The sequence below is a fragment of the Amblyomma americanum genome, chromosome 5 (assembly GCF_052857255.1).
Source record: "Amblyomma americanum isolate KBUSLIRL-KWMA chromosome 5, ASM5285725v1, whole genome shotgun sequence".
NCBI classification, from domain to species: domain Eukaryota; kingdom Metazoa; phylum Arthropoda; class Arachnida; order Ixodida; family Ixodidae; genus Amblyomma; species Amblyomma americanum.
The window spans coordinates 182,872,771-182,896,096 of NC_135501.1; the positions used below are offsets into that span (position 1 = coordinate 182,872,771).

General features: G+C 44.1%; 1 protein-coding gene across 1 annotated transcript in view; it reads right to left on the minus strand.

Moving 5' to 3' along the window:
• The window catches only part of LOC144133127 (uncharacterized), a 122,328-nt gene that overhangs the window by 12,662 nt on the left and 86,340 nt on the right, over positions 1-23,326 (minus strand). The window contains exons 21-37 of the mRNA XM_077665988.1: positions 22,644-22,920; positions 19,363-19,496; positions 18,454-18,678; positions 17,519-17,763; positions 16,040-16,216; positions 15,445-15,621; positions 14,167-14,205; positions 10,805-10,843; positions 9,648-9,686; positions 8,753-8,791; positions 8,517-8,555; positions 8,175-8,213; positions 7,651-7,689; positions 6,032-6,070; positions 5,673-5,711; positions 5,060-5,098; positions 4,823-4,861 (exon numbers count right to left, since the gene is read on the minus strand). Of these exons, the coding sequence (XP_077522114.1) occupies positions 4,823-4,861; positions 5,060-5,098; positions 5,673-5,711; positions 6,032-6,070; positions 7,651-7,689; positions 8,175-8,213; positions 8,517-8,555; positions 8,753-8,791; positions 9,648-9,686; positions 10,805-10,843; positions 14,167-14,205; positions 15,445-15,621; positions 16,040-16,216; positions 17,519-17,763; positions 18,454-18,678; positions 19,363-19,496; positions 22,644-22,920 (1,664 nt within the window). The remainder of the gene's footprint in view (positions 1-4,822; positions 4,862-5,059; positions 5,099-5,672; positions 5,712-6,031; positions 6,071-7,650; positions 7,690-8,174; positions 8,214-8,516; positions 8,556-8,752; positions 8,792-9,647; positions 9,687-10,804; positions 10,844-14,166; positions 14,206-15,444; positions 15,622-16,039; positions 16,217-17,518; positions 17,764-18,453; positions 18,679-19,362; positions 19,497-22,643; positions 22,921-23,326) is intronic.

Sequence of the window (23,326 nt, forward strand, 5' to 3'; positions counted from 1 at the left end):
TCAGGCTACCAGCGGAAGTGAGTGACTCTATTGGATAAAAAACAACGATGTAGATTAGGAATCCGCAAGATTTCATTAAAAAAAGTCAAGGATATGGTTCTGGATGAAAGCGACATATACACTTGTCTTTCGATATTTGTTCGTTGTCAACGAGTATTCTCACAAACCTTTCCGTAGATACCTGCAAATAATCGCTGAAAACTGACCCATCGTTTTCCGGTAGTACAGCGTTGGACGTGAAAGAAATCGGCGCAGTCTTTCACTTCAACTTGGCCAACATGTATTCACTTAAACTGTAAGGAGTACAGGCGCATTTTTGGAACCGCATTGGGAGCATCAATCTCAGTTACGGCCTCCAACCTGACAATGGAAGCTGATGAAAACACAGCCGTGGGCTCGTTCACACCGCGTCCCAAGGTGTTCTCGAAGTAGGTTGATAACTTTTTTAGTATTCCCAACAAGCAGCTTCCCCAAAGCTTCCTTGCACACATGAATGCCGAGATGTCATGCATAAATTTAATACTGGAAGAGGAGAAGAATTGGACCATTCTATTTTTGGAAGTCCTCGTCAAACGTGATGCGCACCGCTTATGCTTCACCATTTTTAGAAAAAACAGCGCACTCGAGTAGATAGCTGGATTTCGAATCAGCTCACCTTTGGCTCACAAGCGATCAAGGGGGCCTCACTAATCAACCCTTCAAGAAATATAGGCTCTGACCCGGCAATCCTCGGTCCTGACTTCTTCTCTCAACTTCTTCACTCAATAGTGCATTCTGCTAATTGCCTCTCAGAGAGTAAGCATATCACGTTTTCAAAACCATCTCTAACCAGGAGCCATCACGATCTTAATATCCAACCCTTTTTTGCCCGTACTAACGCTTTCAAATACAGTTTTTTACCGCGTACCGTGGAGAGTTGGAACTCTTTAAATGGAAATATACGAGCCTTTTCTGTGTCTGATTTTGCGTCTGAAATTGAGACGTAGCATTATATGATGTTGTATGCAGCGTTTGTTTCACATTTTGCCATGTACCCCTTTATGCGCGCAACTGTACCGCATGATATATGTAACCACTCCTGCTATAGCCCCTGGAATGGGGCTGCAGTATTTTCAAATAAATAAATAAATAAATAAAACGAACAGAAGTTGGGAAACTGAGACCTCGAGCGAAAGGTCACCCCAGAGATTTTTGTCAGAAAAGTGACAAGAAATCTCGTACACAGGCGAGAAGCGCGAAGGCCAACAGAAACAAAAAAAATGAAATATGAAGCGTGCTGAGATTTCGTATGTGCCTCAAGTCATAGCCGCCGTGGTGTCTCAGTGGTTATGGCGCTCGGCTGCTGACTTAAAAAGACGCGGGTTCTATCCGGACCGCGGTGGTCGAATTTCAATGGAGGCGAAACGCTATAGAGGCCCGAGTACTGTGCGATGCAAGTGCACGTTAAAGCACCCCAGGTGGACGAAATTTTCGGAGCCCTTCACTACTGCGTCCCTCATAGTCTGAGTCACTTTGGGACGTTAAACCCCCATAAACCCGTAAACCCTGCCTCAAGTCAGTGAAAGCCTTTCCTGTATCCTCAGAAAGAAGGCAGTGCACATTGGACACGTGCCAACAAGAAAGCTATGAGCCGCACTTGTCAATGTAAACAACCCATTGCCAGGTGCCAAGTTCCGTGGTCTGGTTTATCGAATCACATGCAATGACTGCCCTTCTGTCAATACGAGGAAACCGGGAGCTTTCAGCGACGATTCAAAGGTCTTCAAGGCGACTTCAGAAACAGCCGAGCATCAAAGAATGTGATTTCCGAACATGTGCTGACTAACGGCCAAGAGATAGGCTGAAATTTTTTCTATACCACTCCCTTCTGTAATGCAGCCTCGGGGCCTTGACGATATTGTAACAAACAAACAAACAAACAAACAAACAAACAAACAAACAAACAAACAAACAAACAAACAAACAAACAAAAAAACAAACAAACAAACAAACAAACAAAGAAATGAATAAGTACATTTTTACAGAAAGAAACTCTAACAATACTGCATCTAGAGTCCTTAATCATCCAGACGCTGGACTTATTCAGCAAGAATCAAGGCAGACTTCATTACATTTTCGGGAAAAGATTACGAGGAATCGTGAAGGCTATATAAGGCACTCCTATTTCAGACACAGACTTATTGTGGACAAGAGTAGCGTACGGGGCACTAGACGTCTTTTTCATTTGTTTTGGATTTGGTATCGATCTGATCTCCGCCTCGTTCTAAAGAATAGCAGAAGTGACATTGAGGCAGGCCACTGTAGCTGCACTTGTCATCATCCAAAATATCCCACTTAGTGTGCTTTACTGTCTGTTCATTTTAACCTGTTCAATATTCTATTCGTCATATACTCAAAAACAAATGGTACCACAGAGGGCTGGCAGCAGTTCAAGCTGACCAGGACGACATGATTTTGGTTCAGCGGTTGCGATGCCTAAATGCTTAAAGTAAAGTTAAACAATGTTCAAGAAAAAGTCACAGTATATTAAGAGTCACAGCATGCCTTTACGAACTGAATTTTAGAAATTTTCAATCCAATACGCTAAAAAGTTTCATATAAATGATGTGAAGACATTTCAAACAAACGATTTCCTGTCTGCATCTCGGGCAGTGCTTATACAATGTGTATCGTTGCTCAAACAGATATGGCCCCATTTATCATATAGTGTTTGTAGAGTGGCCTCAAGCAGAAGAGTGAAGCTGGTTGCAAAAGGAAGCTGATGCATGGCAAGCAGTTCTTAAGACTAACCGGATATAAGTGCATCGCTGAAAAGCAATCTGGTATAGTAACAATGTTCTCTCAAGCAAAACGGGAGAACCATAAGGCCCGAAGCGCAGCTATCTACCATCGCAAGCGCAAAAGAAAAAAGATGGGGAAAAAAGGAATGTTAGCAGGTGTTATTATCAAAGTTGTTAGCTTTGATAGAGCGTGCTGTGGGATGGCGAGGAGGAGGCGCTATGAATACCAGGAACGAAACAAACATCAGTAAGGAGCACGAAACCATCACAAATTTGCCATGAAAAACTAGTCACGTACAATCAATGCAACATACAAGCAAATCAGTGGGGTATTATACCACAATAACCTCAGACTATGTCCTAGACAAAATCTTAGCCTCCTTGGTTTGGTTTTATTTGTTTTTACCAAAGATCACATAATGCAATAGGCGATGCTTCTATTACATGTGACCAAAACTTGCGATATGTAATGAGCATCACTGTCCTTTCATCGTGCCACCTGATATATCTATCCTTAAAGTACAGGAAGAAGTGCCACCACAGAAGGCTAGCTCCAATTTAAGCAGACTAGAGCCACAATTTTTTTGGTCCAACTGTTGCGAGGTTTAAACGCTGAAATTTATCTAAAAGAATATTCAAGAGAAAAATGACGCAGAATAATTCACGAGCTGACGATACAAAATGGATTGTTGAAAATTTCAAGCCAATCCACGCATAATATTGTCAATTAAATTGTGTGTAGTCAAAAAGATTTGTATCTAATTCGATCACAATGGTTTTCTAATGTGCATCAATATCCAAACAGCTATTATCCCAATGATGAAATTGCTTGGCGCAGTGCACATTGATGAGAGATCTGCCAAATAGTCAGCTAATTATATGAAAATGCTTTTCTTAAGTGGATTAATAATGAATCATCATAAACACAGTTATCACAGTGTTTTTTTGCAGTGCCGTGAAGCAAAACAGTCAGGCCAGGGAGCACGAGGAAGATGTTGCATGAAAGTAGTTCTTTAGACTATCCACGGATCAGTGTGTCGCTCAAAAAAAAAAAAAAGTCTGGAGTAGTGACAAAGCTCTCTCAAGGAGTATTCAAGAACCTTAAACGGGCTGTGAAAGGGGGTCTCAACAAAGATGCGATGCGCCTACGATGCTAAAGGACGCCGCTTCACATGTATCCTCCAGCAAGAATTTTTTAGATGCGCTTCGTAGACGCTGAGCTATCTGTAGTCAAAATTTAAATTTCCGCGTCTTTGCGCCTTTCTCTCTCCTCTCGTCACTTTTTGAACGCTGAAATGTCGGCCCTCCTCCGCCGGCCCCTCGCACTCGTCCCCTCCGCGGGCTGCCGATGGGCGCGAACCAATATTAGCAGTCCGCTGCTGACGTAACGAGCGCTACATGACGTAACGAGCGTAGTTGCTGACGTAAAAAAATTGAAATTTGTTTTTTGGGGAAACGAAATGGCGCAGTATCTGTCTCACATATCGGCGGACACGTGAACCGTGCCGTAAGGGAAGAAATATAGGGGGGAGTGAAAGAAGAAAGGAAGAAAGGTGCCGTTGTGAAGGGCTCCGGAATAATTTCGACCACTTGGGGATCTTTAAAGTGCACTGACATCGCACAGCACACGGGCGCTTTTGCGTTTCGCCTCCATCGAAACGCAGCCGCCACGGTCGGGTTCGAACCCGGGAACTCCGGACCAGTAGCCAAGCACCCTAACCACTGAGCCAACCGCGGCGGGGCGAGGCTGACGCAACGAGCGCTGATTCGGGCGAAAGCGCAGCAACGCAGGTCGCCGCTAGGCGCGGAAGCTTTAAAAATTGCATTGTAAATTATCGGCTCGCTCTTGAGGTCTTGTAGGCGGCATGAACGCTCGTCGGCCTGTACTCTACAAAATGCGAGTATTTATAGCCAGCCTCAAACACCCTTTTCAGGGACCCTTTAAGGCCCTAAGTGCATCTGTGTACTGTCACTAGCAGAAAAGAAAAAAAAAAGACGTGGCGAAGAATGAGGGCAAGCAGGTAAAGTACGGAAGGTATTACCTTTCATTTTGAGTATCGTGGTAAGGCGAGGAGGTGGCACTATGGATAAGGAAAATGAGACAAATATCAGTGCATCGCTCAAAAACAATCAGAAGCAGTAACAATGTTCCTGTTCTCTCAAGGAGTATTGTAGAGCGTTAAGGACCCTAGTGCATCTCTGCAACATCACTAGCAGAAAAGAAAAAAAAGGTGCGGAAAAGAAAGAGGGCAAGCAGGCGTTAGTAAGGAAAGGGTTACCTTTGCTAGTCGGTGTCATGGTGTGGCGAGGAGGTGGCACTATGAATACGGAGAACGAGACAAAAATCGGTGTATTGCTCGGAAACAATCCGGACTAGTAACAACGCTTTCTCAAAAAGCATTTAAAAGCCTTAAGGCCGTTAGTGCATCTGTGTACCTTCAATACCAGAAAAGAAAAAAGGCGCGCCGAAGAAAGAGGGAAAGCAGTCATTAGTACAGAAGGTGTTATCTTTGATAGTGGGTGTCGTGGTAAGGAGAGGAGGTTGCACTAAGGATAAGGAGAACGAGACAAATATCAGTGTATTGGTCTGAAACAATCCGGAGTAGTAACCACGCTCTCTCCAGGAGCATTGAAGAACCTTAAGGAAATTAGAGCATCTGGATACATCACTAGCAGAAAAGAAAAAAAAAGGCGCGGCGAAGAAATAATAATAATAATATTAATAATAATAATAATAATAATAATAATAATAATAATAATAATAATAATAATAATAATAATAATAATAATAATAATAATAATAATAATAATTGGCTTTGTTGGGAAAAGAAATGACGCAGCATCTGTCTCATAAATCACAGGACAAGGAGGCAATATTACAGAAGATGTTACCTTTGACAGTGGTTGTCGTGGTAAGGTGAGCAGGTGGCACTGTAGATAAGAAGAACGAGACAAATATCACTGTATTGCTCGGAAACAATCCTGAGTAGTACCAACGCTTCCTCAAGGGGCATTGAAGAACCTAAAGGCAATTAGTGCATCTGGGCACATTCACTAGCAGAAAAGAAAAAAAAAAGGCGCGGCGAAGAAAGAGTACTACTACTACTACTACTACTACTACTACTACTACTACTACTACTACTACTACTACTAATAATAATAATAATAATTGGTTTTTGGGGGAAAAGAATTGCCGCAGCATCTGTCTCATATATCGGAGGACAAGCAGACAATAGTACAGAAGATGTTACCTTTGATAGTGGTTGTCGTGGTAAGGCGAGGAGGTGGCACTATGGGTAAGGAGAATGAGACAATTATGAGTGTGTCGCTCAAAAGCAATCAGAAGTAGTAACAATGTGCCTGTTCTCTCGAGGAGTATTGCAGGGCGTTAAGGCCCCTAGTGTATCTCTGTACCATCTCTAGCAGAAAAGAAGAAAAGGTGCGGAAAAGAAAGAGGGCAAGCAGGCGTTAGTAAGGAAAGGGTTACCTTTGGTAGTCGGTGTCGTTGTAAGGCGAGGAGTTGGCACTATGGATACGGAGAGGGAGATAAATATCAGTGCCTCGCTTAGAAACAATCCGGAGCAGTAACAATGTTCTCTCAAGGGGCAGTGAAGAACCCTAAGCCAATTAGAGCATCTGTGCATCATCACTACCTGAAGAGAAAAAAAAGGCGCGGCGAAGAAAGAGGGCAAGCATGGCATCAGTACGGAAGGTGTTATCTTTGATAGTGGGTGTCGTGGTAAGGTGAGGAGGTGGCACTATGGGTAAGGAGAATGAGGCAAATATCAGTCATAATCTTCATCATCATCATCATCAGCCTTACTACACCCACTGCAGGGCAAAGGCCTCTCCCATGTCTCTCCAATTAACCCTATCCTTTGCCAGCTGCATCCACCCTTTGCCTGCAAACTTCTTAATCTCATCCGCCCACGTAACCTTCTGCCGCCCCCTGCTACGCTTACTTCCTCTTGGAATCCACTCCGTTACCCTTAAGGACCAGCGGTTATCTTGCCTTCGCATTACATGCCCTGCCCAAGCCCATTTCTTTATCTTGATTTCGATTAGGATGTCATTAACCCGCGTTTGTTCCCTCACCCACTCTGCCCGCTTCCGGTCTCTTAACGTTACACCTATCATTTTTCTTTCCATGGCTCGCTGTGTTGTCCTTAACTTAAGCGGAACTCTTTTCGTTAGCCTCCACGTTTCTGCCCCGTAGGTGAGTACCGGTAAGATAAAGCTGTTGTAAAGTTTCCTCTTGAGGGAAATTGGTAAAATGCCACTCATGATCTGCGAGAATTTTCCATATGCGCTGCACCCCATTCTTATCCTTCCAGTTATCCCCCTCTCATGATCCGGATCAGCTGTCACTACCTGCCCTAAGTAGACCTATTTCGTCACAACTTCTAGGCTCTCGCTGCCGATTGTGAACTGTTGTTCTCTTGCTAGGGGTTTGAACATTACCTTGGTTTTCTGCATGTTCATTTTTAGACCCATCGATCTGCTCTGCCTGCCGAACTCATTGATCATGATTTGCAGTTCACCTCCTGAGTGACTCAGTAAGGCACTGTCACCAGCGAATCGCAGAATATTTAGGTATTCTCCATTTATTCTTGTTCCCAACAGTTCCCAATGCAGGCCTCGAAATACCTCCTGTAAACATGCGGTGAACAGCATTGGCGAGATCGTGTCTCCTTGCCTGACGCCCTTCCTTATTGGAAAACAATCAGGAGTAGTAACAATGTTCCTGTTTTCTCAAGGAGTATTGCAGAGCGTTAAGGACTATAGTGCATCTCTGTTCATAACTAGCAGAAAAGAACAAAAGGTGCAGAAAAGAAAGAGGGCAAGCAGGCGTTAGTAAGTAAAGGGTTACCTTTGGTAGTCGGTGTCGTGGTAAGGCGAGGAGGTGGCACTATGGATATGGAGAACGAGACAAATATCAGTGTATTGCACGGAAACAATCCGGAGTGGTAACAATGTTCTCTCAAGGGACAATGAAGAACCTTAAGGCCGTTAGTGCATCTGTGTACCTTCAATAGCAGAAAAGAAAAAAGGCGCGCCGAAGAAAGAGGGAAGGCAGTCATTAGTACGGAAGGTTTTATTTTTGATAGTGGGTGTCGTAGTAAGGGGAGGAGGTTGCACTATGGATAAGGAGAACGAGACAAATATCAGTGTATTGCTCTGAAACAATCCGGAGTAGTAACCACGCTCTCTCCAGGAGCATTGAAGAACCCTAAGGCAATTGGTGCATCTGGATACATCACTAGCAAAAAAGAAAAAAAAGCGCGGCGAAGAAATAATAATAATAATATTAATTGGCTTTTTTGGGAAAAGAAATGACGCAGCATCTGTCTCATAAATCACAGGACAAGCAGGCAATATTACAGAAGATGTTACCTTTGATAGTGGTTGTCGTGGTAAGGTGAGGAGGTGGCACTATAGATAAGAACGAGACAAATATCAGTGTATTGCTCGGAAACAATCCTGAGCAGTAACAACGCTCCCTCAAGGAGCATTGAAGAATCTTAAGGCAATTAGTGCATCTGGGCACATTCACTAGCAGAAAAGAAAAAAAGGCGCGGCGAAGAAATAGTACTACTACTACTACTACTACTACTACTACTACTACTACTACTAATAATAATAATAATAATAACTGGTTTTTTTGGGGAAAAGAATTGGCGCAGCATCTGTCTCATATATCGGAGGACAAGCAGAAAATAGTACAGAAGATGTTACCTTTGATAGTGGTTGTCGTCGTAAGGCGAGGAGGTGGCACTATGGATAAGGAGAATGAGACAATTATGAGTGTGTCGCTCAAAAGCAATCAGAAGTAGTAACAATGTTCCTGTTCTCTCGAGGAGTATTGTAGAGCGTTAAGGTCCCTAGTGTATCTCTGTACCATCTCTAGCAGAAAAGAAGAAAAGGTGCGGAAAAGAAAGAGGGCAAGCAGGCGTTAGTAAGGAAAGGGTTACCTTTGGTAGTCGGTGTCGTTGTAAGGCGAGGAGGTGGCACTATGGATACGGAGAACGAGACAAAAATCAGTGTATTGCTCAGAAACAATCCAGAGTAGTAACAACGCTTTCTCAAGGAGCATTTAAAAACCTTAAGGCCGTTAGTGCATCTGTGTACCTTCAATACCAGAAAAGAAAAAAGGCGCGCCGAAGAAAGAGGGAAAGCAGTCATTAGTACAGAAGGTGTTATCTTTGATAGTGGGTGTCGTTGTAAGGGGAGGAGGTTGCACTATGGATAAGGAGAACGAGACAAATATCAATGTATTGCTCTGAAACAATCCGGAGTAGTAACCACACTCTCTCCAGGAGCATTGAAGAACCTTAAGGCCATTAGTGCATCTGTGTGCCATCACTAGCAGAAAAGAAAAAAGGCGCGGCGAAGAAATAATAATAATAATAATAATAATAATAATAATAATAATAATAATAATAATAATAATAATAATAATAATAATAATAATAATAATAATAATAATAATAATAATAATATTAATAATAATAATAATAATAATAATAATAATATTAATAATAATAATAACTGTATTTTTGGGGAAAAGAAATGGCGCAGTATCTGTCTCATATATCGGAGTGCAAGTAGGCAATAGTGCGGAAGGTGTAACATTTCATATTGAGTGTCGTGGTAAGGCGAGGAGGTGGCACTATGGATAAGGAGAATGAGACAAATATCAGTGTGTCGCTCAAAAACAATCAGAAGTACTAATAATGTTCCTGTTCTTTTAAGTAGTATTATAGAGCGTTAAGGCCCCTAGTGCATCTCTGTACCATCTCTAGCAGAAAAGAACAAAAGTTGTGGAAAAGAATGAGGGCATGCAGGCGTTAGTAAGGAGAGGGTTACCTTCGGTAGTCGGTGTCGTGGTAAGGCGAGGAGGTGGCACTATGGATGAGGAGAATGAGGCAAATATCAGTGCATCGCTCAAAAACAATAAGGAGTAGTAACAATGTTCCTGTTCTCCCAAGGAGTATTGTAGAGCGTTAAGGACCCTAGTGTATCTGTGGACCACCTCTAGCACGAAAGAAAAAAAGGTGCGAAAAGAAGAAGGGCAAGCAGGCATTAGAATTGATGGTGTTACCTTTGGCAGTGAGTTTAGTGGTAAGGGGAGGTAGCGCCACTGAGGACACGGAGAATAAGGCAAACATCAGGAAGCAGCTCGATGCCATCACAAAAATGCCACGAGGAGCTACGCATGCACAAACGCGGCAGCATACACTCATACCAAGCGGGATATTATACCAAGACGGAGTTTTGTACTGTGAGGAACTAACCTAACACTACCGTAGACGAAGACCTAACACTGCTCGTTTGCTTTTATTTTTTTCTAACCCAAGGTCGCAGATAGCAATAGGGGATCCTTCTATAAGATGACAACACAACTTTCGATATGTAATGCGCGTCGCTATCCCTTCATTATGTCCGCTTTTATCTTCTACCCATTGCATATGAAGACAAGGTACTACAAAAGGCTGGCCGCAATTTAAGGAGACTAATGCAACAAATTGTTTGGTTGTACTGTTGCAAGGTCTTAGTGCTGAAAAATAAGGTAAGAATATTCAAGAGAAAATCGAAGCAAATTATTTTCACAGCTGACTTCAAAATGCATTTTTGAAAGTTTCACGTCTATCCACACAAAATATAGATAACCTGTGGCGAGAGTCCAGTGAATGAGCTTTCTATCTATTTTTTGACAATGCTTTTCTTATATGTATCAATGACGAGACGGCTATTAATCCATTAAGCAAATAGTTTTTGTACTACCCCCAAACAAAAGTGTTATGCAAGTGAATAAAGGGAAGCTTATGCATGATAAGTACTTCTCAAGAGAAACCAAAAATGTGTGCATCGCTCTAAAACAGTCAGGTATAAAAACAATATTCCCTCAAAGAAAACATGGGAACTTTAAGGTCCAAAGTGCATCTGTGTACTAACAACAGAACAAAAGATAAAATGTGGCGCAAAAAAGGAGGGCTAGGTGGTATTAGTATGGAATGCATTACCTTTGGTTGTTGGTGTAGCGGTTGGATGGGGCGATGGTACTATAGATACGAAAAGCGAGACAAAGATCAGTGAGAAGCTCGATGCTGTTACAAAAATGCTATGAGGAGCCACGCATGTACAAACACGGCTGCATATACTGGTACCAAGCAGGATATTATACCAAAACGAAGTTGCGTAGTATGTGGAAGTAATGCCAGAACAATATACTGTAGCCAATGTCTTAAATTTCATGGGTTGCTTTTAGTTTTTCCAACCGAATATCACATATAGGAATAGGGGATCCTGTTATAGGTCATCACAACTTGAGGTATGTAATGTGCACCATGGTTCATTCATTGTGCTTATTTCTTTCATATATGCATTGCGTACACGAAGAAATACTACCGCAAATTGATTGATTGAAAACATCTTCATTTGCTGAACATTCGTAGAACACGGGAGTGTGCCGCCTAGTCCGGTAGTCTACTGGTTATTCCTGCTGCGCTGGGCATCCTCACCAGCCAGTGCTGACGGTCAGGATCATGGCTGAGCAGAATAGCCTCCCACTGCTTCTCTGAGGGGTTTGGAATGGGGTCAACTATGGGATGAAATTGGCATGCCCACACCATGCGGTAGAGGTTAGCTACCTCTCCAGAGTGTGGGCAATGCGCAGAGTATAGTGTAGAGTACCACTGGTGTAACTTAGCTGGCATTGGGTATGTATTGGTTTGTAGTCTCCTAAGAGTGTTCTCTTATAACTTATTGAGGGATTTATGTGGTGCTGGGTACTCCTTCCTGGCTGTTCTGTATGGCGCGAGATTGTCAACATACACTGCTAAAGCGGTCGCAGCACCCTTCATGGTCATCGGGGGGAGACGCCCGGTATAGAAGAGCTCACACATGCCTGTGAGCGGCTTCGTTTCCTCCTGGTAGTTCCAGGTGACCTGGAAACCGAATGACTGAGGCTTGGCTGGGTGGATGTTTAATTAGCAATGACAACCCTGACTTGTGAATTATTCCATTATTGAAGTTGCGACAGGCGTTCCGGGAATCAGTGAGCACAACGGCGTTGGGGTTAGATGCTATGGCTAATGCAATAGCTACTTCCTCTTCGTGAGTGGGGTTGGATGTTTTCATCGAGGCGCAGTTCACCATCGATCCTGAAAGCATTGAGACCACAATAATCATCAGTCCATTCTCTCGTCCTGTGGCGTCCACGTAAGCGGTATGTTGCTCGTCCCATTTCTTCTTCAGGGCTTCCTCTCTTGCTTTTCTCCTTTCGATGTTATTTGCGGGATGCATGTTCAGCGGAATGAGGTCACGTTGATGCGTCTCATTACATCGCATGGTACCTCTTCTCTTTGCTCTATCGTATAGGGCAGATTAATATGGATCCTTTCGAGCAGATCCCTACCTGGTTTTGTGAGTGCGAGCCTATTGCGTTGTGAAAGCCATTGTGCTTCCCACATCTCTTTGAGGGTATTATGTACTGCTAGAGCCATGAGCTTTGCCGTTGGCGTGGAGTTTGGTAGCAGCAGTGCCGTCTTGTAGGCTCTCCTGATCAGTGTCTGCAACTTTTCTATTTCCGACCTGGAGAGGTTAAGGAATCCCGTCCCGTACATTATCCGAGAGATCACGAAAGCTTGCACTAAGCGGTTGGCGTCCCTTTCCTTCATGCCATGGTGTTATTTGTGATACGATGTATTATCCGGAGGATTTTCTCGGTGGATGTTGTAAACTTCTTCATGTGGTGGTGTTCTGTCGCACCTGCGGGATATACAGCCCTAGGATCTTGATCTCCGTGGGTTTCGGTACTGAGTGATTGTCTATATACACCGTGATGTTCTGCGCCAGGGGGCCAGGGGTGTCCTCGTGTTCTTCAGGATGAGCAACTCGGACTTTTCCGGAACACACTGGAGGCCTCTCTCCCTGGCGTACCGGTCCACCGGGTCCGCTGCTGCTTGAAGACGCTCCTCGGTATCGTCGTCACTCCCTGAGTTGCACCAGACAGTGATATCATCCGCATACAATGTGTGTTTGATGCCCGGGATGTCGGAGAGAAATCCTGGCAGATCTTTCATGGCCAAATCGAACAAAACGGGTGACAGTACCGCCCCTTGAGGAGTTCCTCTCGGGCCTAGATTGATGGGATCTGATTCTATTCCACCGAACTTAGTGGCTTGCCTGGCTGATAAGAAGTTTTTGATATAGTTGTAGGTACTGGCGCCACAGTTGGTATCGGCGAAGCTTTGCAGAACATTTTTATGCAGAACGTTATCAAACGCTTCTTTCAAATCAAGTGCCAGGATGGCCCTTGTCTGTGACTTGGGAGGTGTCTCAAGGAGGTCTTTGTACAGGTACAAGAAGGCGTCCTTTATCGATGGGTGAGGGCGAAAGCCGAATGGAGTGTTAGGTAGGAGGCTGTTCTCTTTCAAGTATCTACCCAGTCTCGTGTTGATGACCCTCTCTATGAGCTTCCTCAAACACGAGGTCATCGATATCGGTCTTAGATTATCCAGTTTGAAGGGTTTGTTCGGCTTCGGAATGAACCGAACCTCGGACGTCTTCCAGGATATTGGTAACGTTCCCGTAGCCCAATGCTGCTCGTTGAAGCATTCCAACAGCGAGGCGATGGTGTCATCGCTGAGGTTAAATAGCGAGGCGATGGTGTCATCGCTGAGGTTAAATAAGAGCTTCGCTATTATTTGATCTGAACCTGGAGCTGCAGTTTTTCCATGGCCACGATTTCTGCTTTGAATTCTTTTTTCGTTAGTCGGATGTCCAGCTTGGCATTCGGCAGCCCAGAATACTCCGGTTTTTCCACGACTTGGGCCGTGCACAGCTACTATCGCAAAAGACTGGCTCCAACTCAAGCCGACTAGGACCACAAATTTTTTGGTTGAATTTTGGCGAAGTTTAAGTGCTGTATAACAATGTATAAAAGAAAATCGGAACAGTGTAATTCAGCATCTGATAGTATATTGTGCATATCGGAAAATTTCGAACACTATCTAAACAAAAAATCAATTAAATTGTGTGATGAGATTCCAGTGTAAAAGCTTTTTTCTAGTTCTCTGACTATGCTTTTCTATTCTGTATCAGTGTTCAGACAACTAATACCCCATTCAACAAAAGTTTTTGTACAGTGCCGTGAAACAAGAGTCAAGCAGGGCAGAGAAATGAAGCTGTTGAATGAAAAGTTGTTCTGAAAACTAAGCAAAGATAAGCGCGTCGCTGAAGAACAATGAGCGGTAGTAACAATGTTCTCTCAAGGAGTATTGGAAGAACCTTAAGGCCTCTAGGACATCTGTGTACCATCACTAGCACAAAAAAAGGCGAGGCAAAGAAGGTGTCCAGAAGGTATTACTATGGAAGGTGTTACCTTTGGTGGCGGGTGTAGTGGTAAGGCGTGGAGGTGGCACTATGGATACGAAAAATGTGGCAAAAATCAGAGAGGAACACGATGCCATCACAGATATGACATTGTTGGGAACGTTTATATTGCTTGGTGTGTACAGGAGTCATGGAGGACACGGAAGTTTTTCTCTAATTTGTAGCCAAGGAAGAGCAATTGTCGGCATGTAAGTGCGAGGCTAGTCTCACTAGCAGGCAGCAGAAACCTCAACCTGACGGCAAAAGGCGGCACCCGAAAAGCCACTACCGATGTAGGTGCAACAATGTTCGTGCTGCAATTGATAGGGATATATCGAACTAGAAGAGGATGGAGCAATAACTCGATATCAATAATGCGGCAAGAAATAACGTTTTCTATACTCTGAAAGTAAGACGAGATGGGCCGACGCCAGGGATGGGCTTCTTTCAGTGACGCGTTGTCTGCGGGCGTATCGGCAGTGCATCTTTCCCTTGGAGCCTAGCATTCTTCACATTGAAGCCACCACTGGTGCTGCTGGGGAACTCTCTAGTGCCAATCATGAGAGGTGTAGTCGAGTTGCCGGTACAATATAAACACTTTTGAGACGTACGAGAACTGTTTTGCGAAAGAAATGTTGTGATTTTATCTTTGTGAAGCACTTCGTGTGGTCTACTATCGGGCCTTTGCCTAGTTTCAGTTTCTTCATGTAAGCATGTAAACTCTCTTGTTGAGTTGCTTAAGAGCGATACTTGCCTTGATTGGTGCCCTTATTTTTTGGTTTATTGGCGGCATTCGCGTGGTTCTATCGTTGTCCACTTTGTTTACTCAATTCGCTTCGAGGTGCACAAAAGTACATTGTTGGTTCGTTCAGGTAGAGCGCGCCGTCTACCTTATGGGAGATGACAGTGCTTACTAAGTAATGAATCTCAATGAGACGATGACAGGTCACATTCGGAAGAGGATCCACATACAACCACTTCCGAATCCGAATTTGACACAAAAGGAACATCGTGGAAGTGGGCGCGATGTGATCACGCTCAATGAGGCTGAAATACCATCCGTCCTGATTTTTTTCATCTTTCTGCCAAATTTTGTCTTTTCTCATTCTGAAACATCAGTAACAAAAAAGCGACAACAGGATCATCAATTTGGAGCAAAAGTCCAATATAAAAAGGCTAAAATTGTCTTCCCTACTCCCAACGTACAGAGAATTCAGTTATCTTTGATAATCAGCTGTTCAAGCTCTCCTAAGAAACAAAAGTGTAAAAATATATTAAACATGCTTGCCCAGTGTCTCCTGATGGAGGCAGGTCTGTTCACAGAGGTCTTTGCTGACAAAGCGGTTGTTGTTTCCGAGGCACCCTCCATACATGAACGATTCACACTTGCGAGTGGAAGCATTGAAGTACCAATGCTCGTACTGGCCGTTGCAAGGGCCAACCACCTTGGGGAGCTGGCAGGCACCTGCAGAAGGATTTACATCAAGACGGGCCAAATTTTTCACAGGTCCTATTTCTCTGGCATGCCTTGAACTGAAAAAAAAACACCTGAATTTTAAAGCTTTCCGCTAGGGTTAAGAACACAACGGCAATAGATACACCGTTCTTTGATGCCGCCTCGACAAGGACTAAAAGAATTCTAACTCATCTCAGTATTCAATCGCGTAGAAATTATATGCTACTGGCTGAGCTATACGTCGACAATATTGCATTACGAGTGATGCAAAGCATGAAACTCCTTTTATTTGCAGATATAACTTTACACTCATGACCATGCTTTTAATGTAGAGAAGCAGTGTACACTGCATTATGGTTAGGACTTCCTTGAAAGAATCAGACTGTGATCGCAGACCCTTTGGAGTATACCCCGCTGTCCTCCTCACCGGGTCCTTCCGGTTTGACGCAAGTCTTCTCGCATTCCTCTTGAGAGTTGAACCGGTTTTTGTTGCCCTCACAGCCGCCATACCAGAACTGGTTGCAGCGGCCGTGGGTAACGCTGAAGAACCAGTTGACTGTGTAGTTTCGGCACGGGCCACGGTCCTCGGGCAGGTCACATACGCCTGCAAAATGACAAGAAACTTTTCTGCCTCTGCAGAGCCCACAGCGCGAATTGCTGACCGCGGAAGTAATGGAGAGACCACGATTCTCGGCAAGAGTGCCGACAATACGGGGCGTGTCAGCTTGGAAGCATACCACATAGAGATGTCAGTAGGTGAGCTAGCATCTCGTCATTATCGCACTCTGCCGCAGACATCGACTTTTTAGGCGCGGCCTACAGTTGAGTTGTTTGTTGTTTGCTTTTGTTTGGTATGCTTTGATTTTTTTTCCGTTGCTAGCTGGCGCGTGCGTTCTTCGATGCTATAGTTATCGCCTCCGACTGTGTCGCTCCGATCTTTTTTTTCCATCTGTTCCTTTCCTTTATAAGGTGTTCACCTTCCACCAATAAAAGTCAGTTCAGTAAGCGCTTCTGTCTAGTGTTTCTTCTCTCTTTCTGTGGTCGCACGTGTTAGCGTTGTTACTTTTTTTAGAATAATGATGTATCTACTCGCCCAGAAAGAAGTTTTAATGAAGGTAGTAAGAGCAGGTCACCGTTCTTTCCATAACTGGCATCTGAAACTGGCTCAAAACTGTCCCACTTTTATAGCATTGAATTGTGATCGCTCATCACTAAACTTTGAAGACAAAAGACGATGTAAAAATTTCTCAGCAGCGCTCCTTTAAGTCACCTGAGTTTAAAAGTATAGAATTCAATCAGGTTAAAAGGCTGATGTAGTTTATTGCAAAGTTATGGAAGCTAACGGGAGCAAAAAAAGTGGAAGCTCGACAAGGTATTGAACGTGGAAAGGCAGCGCTGCCGTCCTGTCAACATTCCTGCCTGCTTGCGTCCTATTTGCTGACAGTTAAGGAACACTGACGATATCCCTACAATTCTTGTTCTCTAAAAATATCTTTTATGCTCTTTCTCACAATGCTAATGTTTTGTCCAGCATCAAAAGATAGATTTATTGCTCAGGAGACTGATTGAAAAATTCATTCTCTACTCGAATCAAACTCGTGGCATAGGCTAGAAAAGGACTCTTGTGATCACTTATAGGAACTGCATGGCGATGTAGCAAAACCTTAAGGATCTGCGCGCAAAAACCTATCTTGACACACTGGAGCTGAAAACAGCCAGTGGCGAAAACAGTCTTTGGTGGCAAAATGTATGTTTATTGTGGTTAAGTTTTTCCAGCTTGCGAACGCTGTTTTTGCTGAAAGCTTCCTCTTTTCCATTGAGACGCGGTGAACTATCGTTTCAGGAAGACTTGCATTTACTTCAGTGGTCCTTTAACCTTTGCAAAGGCAAAACAGATGTTACTCACTGGCGCTCGCATTCCGGGGAGGAACAATGTCCTCCTTGCCCGGACATCCTTCAGAGTGGTGTCCCTTTGCAGCCGTGACACCGTCGGAACAGCAACCATACGAGGTGTGGGTGCAGGTGCAGCCGTCAGAGTTCGGACCCCGGGCCGGCGTTTTTCCATCGGGACAGCAACCGTGTGGATAGCGGTTGCAAGTGCAGCCGGTGAAGTTCGCACCCGTGGCTGGCGTGCGACCATCAGGACAGCACCTGTACAAAGTGCGGATAGCGCATTTACCGGAATGTAGCATGGCTGTGAATGTAATGCAAAGGCCTCTTTTGCCAGCGCCGAACAAAAAAAAGGACGCAATTATTCAATAATACTGATTCACTTATAGATTATTACTGATTCAAGTATGTAAAATTATCGATTCAGTTATAACGTGTGAGGTGACATTCCCTCTTGTGTTATAAAAAAATCGGGCTGCAGTTGAGTAAATACAGTATATTACGGGGGTTTTTGCGACTCATAAGAGGACTGAAAGGGAGACAAATCAAATACTTGCAGCCGGCTTAAAATAACACCGATGCATCTGAGAAGAGAAGTATGAATTGGTGGTAAAAACCAACGATCACAATACTAATATCCTACCAGACCGCACTGCCTTCAACAGGTAGTCATGACTGGAGAAGACAAGGATTTTTGTCCAGAGATGATATGGCCACTGATGACCCATTTTCATTGACCTTTAGGGGCACGCAGGTTTCACAATATTTCACAAGGTGCACAATATTTGATTCCTAATGGTCAGATGATAATGATATGTGAGCCTTGAGTGGACAGGCAACCGACTTTCTTGTTACAACACATTACTCTACCTCTAGAATTGCTACAACAGTGATGATGCCATGGACTCGATGAAGTCTACCTGATAGAGAAAAAAAGAGGGTGAGGCGTACCCATATAGCAGCCTTTCACATTCGCACCCTTGGCCATCTGGTCCCTGAGCAGCGGTGTGAGTATCGTCACAGCAACCGTAGGACATAGCTGTGCATGGGCAACCATGGTAGCCAGGACCCCTCGCCGGCGTTTTTCCATCGGGACAGCAACCGTGCAGATAGCGGTCGCAAGTGCAGCCAGTTATGTTCGGCCCCGTGGCCGGCGTGCGACCATCAGCACAGCACCTGCAAAAAGTGCGGATCTGCATTTACCGGCATGTAGCATGACTATGAATGCAATGCAAGGGACACTTTTGCCAGTGTAGAAAAAAAACGCAATTATTCAATAATACTGATTCAATTATTGAGTATTGCAGAATCAGTTCGGAGGCGTCGACTCAGTTATAATTTGAGGGTGACTTTCTCATTTGTGTTATAGTTAAAAAAATCGCTTTATCGTTGAGCAAATACAGTGTATGATGCAAAGGGTGCTTAACAGGGATGGTGTGCAAGTTTTTGTGACTCATAAGAGCACTGAGAGGAGGATAAATCAACTACTTGCAGCCTGCATAAGATAAGCCGGATGCATTTGTGAAGAGAAGTGTGAACCGTCAATGATCATAATAATTATAATAATATTGTAACGAACTGCACTGCCTCCAGGAGTCAGTGATTACTGTAGAACACAAGATTTTGACCTCAGATCACATGACCACTGACGTTACATTTTAATAGACCATTAGGTGAACACAAAACAAATAGAAAATATGTTATTCCTAATGGTTGATGATAATCACATGTGGGCCTGGAGTGGACAGGCATTCGTCTTTCTTGTTCCAACGCATTACCTCTACAATTGCTACAACAATATGGTGACACCATATACTCGACAAAGTCTACCTGACAGGGAAGAAAGATGGTGGGGCGTACCCATATAGCAGTCTTTCACATTCGCACCCTTTTCCATCAGGTCCCTTAGCAGCAGTGTGATTATCGGCGCAGCAACCGTAGGGCATCGTCATGCACGGACAGCCATGATAGCCAGGACCCCGAGCTGGCGTTTGCTGAAAGCAGTCGCCAAAAATGCACGCAATGAGGAAAGCACATGGCCAGTCATAGCGGACTATCCAATGACCGGGTCAGTCATATCCAATGAACCTCAGTTATTCACAATGAAATCACGTAAGTGCACCACTAGCCAGCACAGATGGTGGTATGTAGCAAAGAAGTTTGAAGAATGATTAAGTGTGTATTGAAATGAGCGTTACGCTATATGTGCGAAAAACAAAAGGAAATGCCACAACACATGAGTGCTACTCGGAATTTTAAGCACAACTGACTCACACTGTAACATGCAGCAGTAAAAACTGAAGTAAACACTATGAAACCCAAATACTCGACTATGCAGATATCACAAGTGAAAATATTGGCGTAATTTTATTGTTAACGGCATAAAATGCAGTGCTGTGACGCCGGAACTTCAGTGTAGCTGTTTGCAACTGGGCGTCAAGAAGAAAATAATTTAATGCCATCCTATAAACACTGTCACAATGCCTCAAAGTCAAATGATGCCATTCTGATCTATGAACGCCTTAGAGATCGAATCTCCAGGAGTGATATTGATCACCCGAAAGCTAATATTGATTCTGTATAGATGCACAGGCCTGTACGAGCGAGCGGTTAAAGAGTACTAGGAGCAGTAGGTTAAGGAGTAGTGGGTGACTTTTCTTATCTGATGGCGTTAAAAGCTCTTTGGCGCTAAAAAAATCCAGTGTCGGCGTTGTAGGCTTCAGCGGTGTCGGGGTTGTCAGCGAAGAATAGGGTGGCTTAAGGTGGCCCAGGACCACAGAGAAGCAACCTAGGTGGGCAACCTGTGGGCACTGTGTTTGAACCAACTCTGCCTGTGACTTTATCTGTGCTGACATTTTCTGTGACTTAATCTGCGCTTCTGACTGCCTGTGGTGTCTGGACCAACTGTGCCTGTGACTTCATCTGTGCTGACATTATTTGACGTTATTTGTGCTTCTGTCTGTTCTGCGCCTTTGGGGTTTTATGTTTTTGTTTGTTTGTTGTTTTTATTTTCCTGCTTTTCTATTTAAATTAAGTTTTTTTGAGCGTATAGCTCATTTTCTTTTTTTATTGGCTTTAAGCCCGGTAAAGCGTTGCTGGTCCGGGCTCCCTCTCTCTTTCATTTATGTTTTTTGTATTTTTTCTGAGAGGACCAATAAAATGGTAAAAGGGCAACTTAGGTCACGTGTCCTTCAGAGGTCATCCCAACCTACCCTCCGGATTGTGAGAAAACTAACAGCACTGGCAGGTGGCATCTAAATTAAAGGTTGATCACGAGAGGTTGCTCGGGAAGGGGAACTGAGGTCTCACACGACCGACAGCTGGCAGCACCTGCCATCGCAGGGCAATGGCGCATCCCTTAGCCGCTGCACCATTGTGCAAGGAGTGGTATGAGAACTTGCAAGGCGCATATGAATCTGAAATTGAGAATGACCAGTTCCGCTTATATCAGTATTAACGCTATCGCGTCCTATCCGTTAAGTGGAACTTAAGTGTCCCCACCAATTTTTTTTCGATTTTCTCTGAGCTACGCAACGCTCTGTATTGGGAGCCATGGTATGCACATTATGCATTATAATATGCAACATAATGTAAACCGTTTTTTCTTCTCGGAGCTGTTCAAGGCAGCTGTAGTGACTTTCGCCATCAACCTATTAAGCCACTATAAAAAACCAGCTTTTCAACATCATCATCATCAGCCTGACTACGCCCACTGAAGGACAAACGCCTCTACCATATCTCCCCTATTAACCCTGTCCTGTGCCGTCTGCGGCCACCCTATACCCACAATCTTCTTAATCTCATCCGTTTACCTAACTTCCTGTCGCCCCTTGCTGTGCTTGCCTTCTCGTGGAATCCACTCCGTTACCCTCAAGGACCAGCGGTGATCTTGCCTTCGCATTACATGCCCTGCCCAAGCCCACTTCTTCCCCTTGATTTCTACTACAGCATCATTTACCCGCGTTTGTTCTTTCACCCATTCTGTCCTCTTCCGGTTGTTACACCTATAATTTTTCTTTCCGTAGCTCGCGGCAGTGTCCTTAACTTCAATTCAACCCTTTTCGTAAGCCTCCATATTTGTCTCATAGGCGAGTACTGGTAAGGTACAGCTGTTATCTCTTTTTTTCTTGAGGGAGATCGGTTGAACAATCTTGGGGCAAAGCATTCAGTCAGCATGTGCAAAGGGAAATGCTATAGATGTGGAAAGAATGTAGCAAGGCTACTTTAGAAATAGAAGGCATTGAAAGAGTCAAGCAAATTGAAAGCAGAGAAGGGGGATGGGTGCAGGGTTGGGCAGCGCCATACATCGAGGAGCGGCGGGGCGGTGACCATGCATGTGCTGCAGCATGCGATACCGTGTGCATTAACGGTTCGAGTCTTGGCTTCGCACGAACATGACGCGCGCATCTTAAGCGTTGCCTTTCATATAACATCAACGCATCCCGTTCATTTTGTAATTTAGCGTGCCGTCTGCGTTTCTTTAGGGGGAGAGACGACGGCTATGATTGCCCTGAAAAGTTTGAGATTCAGTTACAATGTGGTAATATTTTTCAAAAAATTCTGATCAGGTATCAAACTCCCCTCTGACGTCATATTCGTGTAAATAAGGGATAGTAATCTATTTCCCATTCCTCTGTTGTTCCCTTACTGATGTCCGTGAAAAAAAAATGAGACATTGTGGTTGGTGGCGATTAGTTGGGGGATTAAGGTGGAAAAGTGGGTCGCGTTAGTTTAATTCAAGATGATAATCCTGATAATAAGCAAATAAGGTGCTGAAACATTCCAATCGGCCGATTTTTAATTAGCCTGTGCTGATGACGTTCCGACCCTCTAAAAAAATAAGGGAGTTTCGATACGGAGTAACCGGGTGTTTCTTACAAGACGGCAGATTAAATGCTATCGCGTTAATATGGCTGTCAACATACAATTCTGCAGAAAAAGATTATATCAGCGATTTTTCGCGAAATCGCGGGAAACTAGGCGCTTTAGCAGTGGATACTTTGCTGCCTTTGTGGATTGATGCCGTTACAGTGACTACATAATGATAAGATAACAACTGTATCGAAGAGCCTGCTATTTTTCAAGGCCAGATGTGACTTGCCAATGAAGTCACAATGAGAAGAAGCTTCCAATCTGGTCACCTGGTCAGGACAGCATTTGTAGGGCGTGGTCTCGCAGCCGCACCCAGCTAGATTGGGACCACGGGCGGGCGTACGTTGGTCGAGGCAGCATCCAAACTCCATGCTCCAGCATGGACAGCCCGCCATGTGAGGGCCTTCGGCCCTGGTGAAGTTATCGGGACAGCAGCCGTAAAGGAGCCGCGAACAGATGCACCCTTCGAAGTTAGGGCCAGCAGCTGGTGTGTGCCGGTCCTGGCAGCAGCCATGCGGGTAGTCGTGGCATGTGCAACCGTAGTACCTGGCCGTGGGAGAAACGTGTGACAATGTGAAACTAAGTCTAGCTCTTTATTGGGCGTAGTGCATGTGCGAAAATTACACGTTTCTTTAAATCAAGGACTATATCACAATAATCCCCATCAACAGAGGATATTTGTTAATTTGAACTCGCTTAATTCAAACTTCCGCTTTATTTGAACGAACAGCTCAGTCCCATGTACACTATTGTATAATTAGAGGTTCTCCCCTTAATCTGAACCCCCTTTAGATGCCCCCTCTGTCTTCAAATAACCAAGCATCGACTCTATAAATATACATTTTATACTTGAGTATAAAGGTGTAAGGAGTACGTTCTGTAATCAGAGTACACACCTCTCTTTATACTGAAATGCGAAAAAGCTTCAAGTTCTCTGTTTATGATGACGTGT